The 7419-nt window shown below is 35.6% G+C and overlaps 1 protein-coding gene across 2 annotated transcripts; it reads right to left on the bottom strand.

The window, feature by feature from the left end:
- Positions 1-3228: 3228 nt before the first annotated feature.
- LOC120187493 (uracil-DNA glycosylase, mitochondrial) lies at positions 3229-6652 on the bottom strand. 2 transcript variants are annotated; one of them, XM_039191205.1, is made up of 7 exons: positions 6097-6652; positions 5637-5795; positions 5480-5510; positions 4568-4703; positions 3998-4081; positions 3366-3438; positions 3229-3296 (listed from the first exon to the last, which is right to left on the bottom strand). In XM_039191205.1, the coding sequence occupies exons 1-6, from the start codon at positions 6571-6573 to the stop codon at positions 3372-3374; spliced, it is 954 nt and encodes a 317-aa protein (XP_039047136.1). In that variant the 5' UTR covers positions 6574-6652; the 3' UTR covers positions 3229-3296; positions 3366-3371. The 2 variants fall into 2 exon arrangements, with proteins under 2 accessions (XP_039047136.1, XP_039047135.1); XM_039191204.1 differs by having other exon boundaries at positions 3237-3301; positions 3371-3438.
- Between the last annotated feature and the right edge of the window lie 767 nt (positions 6653-7419).

Here is a 7419-nt window from a genome sequence, read left to right as displayed (position 1 = left end):
CGAACCACTATAAATCGTTGTTCATTTCTCTATCTTTCAATCTCCTTACTCCCTAAACACAAAACCATTCCGACCCCTCTTTACAAACCGTTCTAGTTGTCGATTCGAGCTTCCGAAAATCCTAACAACGTGAAACAAATAAAATTATCGAATATAAAATAATATTTATGCAAAAAATGCTCGAAAAGATAGCTTCCCTTTAGTTGGGAGATATCTTCGTAGATTTCCCCCACATTGAAATTTTCTCATTTTTTCGTATATTAAAATAATGATGATTGAAAACATGCGAAATAAAAATATTTACAATAAATATAGATAAACAAATTTATTTATATGTGATACAAGTGAATACGTAACATATAATATGTACATACATAAGGGATTGAAATAAAAACAAATGAATATTACAAACTAAACTAAAATGACCAAAAAGTAAGTATTTATAATTACAAGGACCAGAATGGGAACAACAGAAACTTAAAGAACCAAAATAGCACAAATAAAAATTTAAGGGTCTGAATCATAAATATATATAAACCAGAGTGAAAAACGAAAATATTAAACAGTACAAGTACTATAAATGAAAATAACCCAAAAATATTATTGAGTACTATAAATGAAAATAACCCAAAAATAGTATTGAGGACTAAAATGAAATAAACAAAAAATATAAAGGACCACATAGTAATTAAACCAAATGCCCAAACAGTGACTAAAATAAAATATTTACAAATGTCATGGCCATATTCGAAGATCAAGGAAAATACACAATAAACTAAAACAGTGACTAAAATTAAATGTTTGTAAATATTACACTCAGAGTCGAACATAAATGAAAATGGTATAACACATATGATAATGATTAAAATGAACTATTCTAAACATGTATTGCAAATAGAGAAATGTTCTAAAACAGAATGACCCAGACATAAATAAGACCAAAATATTTTAAAAGGAAACATGGACGAGATTGTAAAACAAAATAAAATAGGAGCTAAAAGTAAAATATAGGTAAAGTTTCATTAATGATAAGAATAAAGATTTACAAATTATGAAGGACCTAAATGGCTATTCACCCAACACTTGAAAAACACGGTGAAAGCCCCTGGGCAAAACGATGTCGTTTTGGTCGGCGCATATAAGCCCCAAAACCAAGCTTCATTCTCATTTCACCCTCATTTCCCTTACTTCACAAAATAGAGAATAGAGAGATTTGGAAATCTCTCAACCTCCCCTCGTCAGGTAGAGGGAGCCACGGTGGAGGCCGCGATGACAAACGGCGGATCCAATGATCGGAGAAAGCCCAAAATGTTCCTCTCTTTCCCCTTAAACCGAAACCCACCTTAATTTACCTTAAAAAGCCCCCTAATGACCTAAATCCAACCTTTTACCTTTCGAAAACGTTGAGAATCGGCGGATTCTCGTCTTCCCGGTGAACTCTGAATCAAGGTAAGACTTTTCTCCTCTCAACCCCCTTTTTATCTCTTGGTTTTATTGTTCTTGTTCTTGGTTCTCCCCTTTTTTCTTATCTTTTCTTTTTCGTTTTTTCTTTTCTTCTTTTTCCTCTCCCCGAATGCTTCCGTCTCCTTCTCTGTCTTCTCTTTTCTTTTAAATATGGTTCATTCCCTGCTGATTTTTTTTGATGAGATGGGTAGATATGATAGGGTATGTGTTTCTTGTTTTTTGCAGGTAAAAAATCCCATATTTTCGGGATTTAGGCATGGGTTCTCTGACTTGTTGTTTGTTGACTGATTTGGGGTTGTTAGTGCACTGTGGATGACAGGTTGATGATGCGGCAGCGTCGGGAAACATCGTCGGCAACTCACGCACTGGTCTGGGCGTTGAAGAGTCGGCGCGTTCATCACACACGCCTGAGTGGACGATTTGGATCCTGTGAACGATGGCGGTGGCGATTGAAGCTTTAGGGTTACGGTTTTGAAACCCTAGTTTAACTTGGGTCTGCTGACTTTGGGCCGGTTCGAGTCACCCAAGAGGGCTTGGTGCCGGGTTTGGATCAGTTGTTGGGCTTCAACTGGGTCGAATCCGGGTAGGGTTTTGGGTTGAATCACTGCTGGTGGGTTGTTGGTGGGTTAATTCTAGGTTGGGCTCATTAGGCTTCCTTTGTAATCTGGGCTCTGGGCCTACAAAAAAGATATGTAAATAAATAATAATAATAATAATAATAAATAAATAATAGTTTAATAATATTTGTGTACACCCGGACAAATGACCATCTAAAAAATTGTTGGCATTGCAATCAGACTTGGTACCAAACGGGAGCTTGATCAAGAAACAAAAACTACTGAATAAAACAAAAAGAAGACAACAAGAGATATATTGGATGGTGGGTTTTGAAAGAGAAGAAAAGGGTGGCTTACTCTCATAGGGATTCTGCGGTTGAAGTGAGAGATTGCGGAGAGACACGAGCATTTTGATGAGGAAACTTAGAGTTGCAAATACTAGCTTCATTTTTGAAGCTGAGATTGCATTTTTGTTTCCTTTTTATTTTATTATTTTTTTCAACAAATTTGTGTGTTGTTGAGTGAGAACTAGGAACTGGGAACTGGGTTTTACTTGGCTTTGGTTAGGGTTTAACGATATAGCAGAAGATCTCTACTGTGATAGACTGGCGTGTAGGGTCTAAAGATATTTTGGGCTTTCACTTCTTGGCATCTCGGCCCACTCCAAACACTTCAACTCAAAGCGTTGAAATGCAGTCTTCTATGCGATACTAGATAGGATGATTAAAATATTCGAATTTAATAAATTTCAGTTCAATTCAATCTTAAAGGGACTTTCTTAAAAAATGAGTTTAAGACGGATCGGGTAGGTTATATAATAAAGAAAGTCGAATTCGAGGCAAGATCAGATTCAAGGTAAAAATTATCAATATGACTATATATATATATATATTTATTAAAATTTTAGGGATTTCCCTCTTTCCCAGTTTCCCTAAGCTTCTCATTAGAAGACAGCACAGTAAAAATTCTACTTAATTTTTATTTCGTTCTTTATTCAATTTTTTATTCTCTTTTATTTTTTTCTAAGATTAATTATTCATTTTTCTTCTTTAGTTCATTTTTTTCTATTTTTTCAAGACACTTTCATTGAGGCCATTGTTTTGGTCATGATATCATTGAACAATATTTGGTGACTTTTACACAAAATAGGCTCCGACACCGAGAGCTGGTGAAGGGGTCACATACTAATACAAATCCCATCCCAAAATGTGCCTATTGAGATATCGCAACAAAATTTCTGCAACAAATCCCCAAAGCTTTTGCCGTTCTAGAAAATTCAAGTAGAAGGCCTGGCTATCTAGATTAGTTTGCACACAAAATATGTCCTCTCACTGAAAATGATGGTTGAAATCAAAGTTGCCAATCTAAAGGATCAGTCCCCATTTGCTCCAAAAGCTGGTTTGTGCGAGAGAAATGCCTGTTTGAAATGTCGCAAGAAATTATGGATAATTAGATAAGATAGATGGGGACTAGACCATAATCATCAACAAGTGAAAAGACCTCGAAACTACAAGAGATTTTGTGTAGCAATCACAAAAACAAATATAAAAGGCCAAATAGTAATTGGCAGTCACTTATTTGATTTTGCTACTATTAACAATGTTGCTCCAACAGTTCTTCAAGTACCCACATTTGATATATCCATGTTCGATGCATATCCAAATATAGGTAATGAGATGTCTGATCTTAAAAGGACCTTCCAAATACATGTAAATCTTGAAGAAGAAAAAAAGAAAAAAAAACTACTCCCATCTGAACATACTCATTTCAGACACTCTTATCCAAGTCCTACTGATATAACTATTTCCTAAATTCTATTAGTCCATTGTTGGTTCCATAAAATACAATCACAATAAACCAACCAACATCATGGAATCCAAAAGCCAAAAATTACAAACACACCCACAAATATATCAAAGACAGCAGGCTCATACTGCAAACCACAACGTAGAGAACTTGTGCCTATCCATACTAACCTGCAACCAAAGAAGCCTCTATTTGCAGACAAACCAGAAGGATGAGCTGCCTTGAGAATGTGATGCTTTGTCTGATCAATCAACCTGAGACAGATTAAGAGAAGTCTCAATCAAGTTTGTCAATATCATAAAGGTAAATGTTTTAGTTACCCCATTGGAACAGTGCATATTTTACACCAAACATTGCAGTGCACTCTTAAATTTACCAACATAGTATGATACATGGAGCAAGAATATATGCAATAGCAAATATTTTAGATTTAAACTATTTTTCATTCCTATGTTGCACCAACTCTTTTTTCTAGAAATATCCATTTTCAAAATCAGTATTCAATACTCATATTCAAGTCTGAATAACATAACACATATCCATGTTGAGTTGGCTGACACTAATATAGGTCCCTAAAACAGAATGTGTAAGACAATACATGAACACGAGACATTGAATGAAATTCTCTCATAATGAGATGAAGAGCTCAATTTAACTTGTGTAAGAAAAAAATTCCTAGAATTACACAGAGAGAAAGAAAGTGGGAATAGGGACGGAATATGATTGAAAAAAAGACACACTTTGATTTCTCTTGAGCTGAGTTCCCCCATAGAAGAAACACAACTCCTTCCTTCTTTTGTGAGATAGTCTTAATAACAGCATCAGTAAATAGCTCCCACCCTTTCTTTGCATGAGAATTAGCTTGCTGCTTCCTTACTGAATATCAAGAATTAAAACAAAAAATCCGAGAATGCTATAGATTAGAAGAGAAGTGGATAACAATAACAAAAGAGTAAAGTTTCATTCTTGTTAAGAATCCAGTTGGAGATCATAGGAAACCCAATATATAACATATGTCAGACAACACCACTTGCACTACTCACTCGTAGCTCACAGAACCTATGTGTGGACAACCTTACCAGAAGCCATCAAACAGAACCCAAGCTTTGATACCATGTTAAGTATCTAATATAAAACCACTTTGCAATAAGTGGAAAGTCCAAGTTTAATATAAGACCACAAAAAAACCCAATGTTTAACATATAAGAGATTAAACCACTTAACAATCTCCAAAGGAGATGATACCAAGAGGGAGCAAAATATTCCTAGGTTAAGAGAGCGCAGCATGACAATAACTTTGTTATATAAACAAGGCAACCATCTTAGTCATCATAACCCCTTCAAATTCCTCAAGAGGAAACAGATTTGAGAAACTGGTATCTGCATATCTAGATCTAATTTGAAAGTGTGAATAATGCAGACTCCTAATGGCTTTACTTACTTCTTTCATGAATTCACTGTAACAATTCATGCTAAATGGTGCTCTTTAAACTCTTATGAATTTCACTATTAAACAAGGCTTCACCATACCATTGCCTTAATAATTTTTCATGAAAGTAACGGACATATTGACATCAACAAAGTCTAAACAATCCAATCATAAGCTCACATAAAAATAATATCACAAACTCAAGTATGGGCTAGAAATTTACCCGTGAGAACAGTGTTCAGCAAAAGAACACCCTACAAGATATTTAAAACAGTTAGGGAAGAAGCTAATATAAGATGAAATCTATATTTTCTTCATTTATAGGTTCAATTATCAGTTGACATTTTGGTGCATTCTGATATAATGCACACAATTTTCACCTGAACAGCCCATTTCTCCAGATTTCCATTGGATGGAATTGAACATCCAAGATCCTGCTTAAGTTCCTTAAATATATTTACCAGGCTCGAAGGGATCTTCACTCCCTCTGGCACTGAAAATGAAAGCCCCATTGCTTGACCAGGTCCATGATATGGATCCTGAAATAAGTAAAAATCTACGTTACTCCAATTCGAGCTGCATATCCAGATACGATTTCTCAAAAGAAAATCTATACATAAATGAAAAAAAAATCAGAAAATATAAACTCGTGTCAAACATATTTCCGTATACATTATTCCCAACAAAGTCTGAGTAGCACAGGTAAAAGATACACAAGCTCATAATAGAATAGGAAAAGGAAACAAAAGAGCGCTTTATTTTCGAGCTTGTACCAACTGCCATGTCAAGTCTCCCATTGATTGACCGTAAGATCGCGTCTATCAAGTTACGGATTTTTACCTGACCAATGATAACTGCTTTGACCCTGTGAAAAGGAGTAGAATTAAGGGCATTGAAAATCAAGTGCTGGGGAGGATAAACAGAGACGCCGCTATTGCATATCTCAGCCTCAACAAATTTGCACAAGTTAATGGCGTAAGGCTTCTGAAGCTCCCCGGGTAAGGCCTCAACCCAAGTGTCCTCCAACAAGAGTTCCTCCAGTTTGACATAACGCGATCCTTCAACCTTCTGGGAACAGATTTTGAGATTGCGTTTGGATTTGGCCAAGTATCTGTTCAATTCAATCCGAGATTTTTGCTGGGCGGTGAGAGAGGACGGTGGTTGATAATCGGAGGAAGTGGTTAGCTTCCGACGCTTTGCTGTGGCTGGATTTGGATGGAAGAAATCAGTTATGGTTTTAGAGGATGCGGCGGCCATTGCGGTGGGATGTGGGTGTAGTTTTAAGGAACGGAGTGAAGAACCCAAAGGAAGGGGCATATATTTGAGTATTGACAGGGAAAGTTTAGGAGGGAAAACTGAGAGGGATTTGGAGGGAAAGGCGAAATGGAACTAACAAAAACCTGGGTTAGGGCCAGGCAGGCAGCATACAATTTGAACCGTCTCACTCTCGTATCAATTCATTTTGAATTGAGGAAATTATAAAATGAATGCAAAAAAGGCATATCATACCCTTGTATTTTTATTAAAAAAAATTAATGTCTTGTTAATCGATCGAATGAATCGGCTAGCTAAGAGGGGGTGAATTGGTAATACAAATTTTGGTAGAAGCTTTTGCAGAAAATTGAAAAGATTTGCACAGCGATTTAGAGTGGTTCGACTTTCTCAAACAAAGCCTACGTCCACTACCTTAGCTATATTTTCCACAAATTCACTAATTTATTTTTCTTTTTAGGACAAAGAGTAACCTTACAAATCTCTCAAGAATTATACCCCAAATTCTTGAGACAACTCTCTCTCAAAGAGAAAATTACAAAATTCGCAAACTTACAAAAAAACCTCTCAAGGTAATATGTTTGCACAATTCTAGAATAAAGAAATAACACTCAAGAATAAATACAATTGAGCACAAATGGTATTCTTAAAAGGAAAATGAATATTGAATGGAAATAAGGCTTGAATTGCTGAAACTTGATGTTTAAGGCTTTCTTTTTTATTCTCTCTTAATTCTTGTTCTTTGTTATTGATCAATGGCTTCAGAACTTGTTTAAATACACCTTGGATTGATTCTGAACGTTGGGGGATTATTGGTGAAGTCAATAGAGCCGTTTTTGTATGTTTTCCATTTAAAAAATCAGTTTGGAGCGTAGGGGTATCGATACACCT

This window comes from Hibiscus syriacus, unplaced genomic scaffold (assembly GCF_006381635.1).
Source record: "Hibiscus syriacus cultivar Baekdansim isolate YM2019G1 unplaced genomic scaffold, ASM638163v2 tig00113725_pilon, whole genome shotgun sequence".
Taxonomy (NCBI): Eukaryota; Viridiplantae; Streptophyta; class Magnoliopsida; order Malvales; family Malvaceae; genus Hibiscus; species Hibiscus syriacus.
The sequence above is the reverse complement of the archived record's forward strand: the minus strand, read 5'-3'. Positions and strand labels throughout refer to the sequence as shown.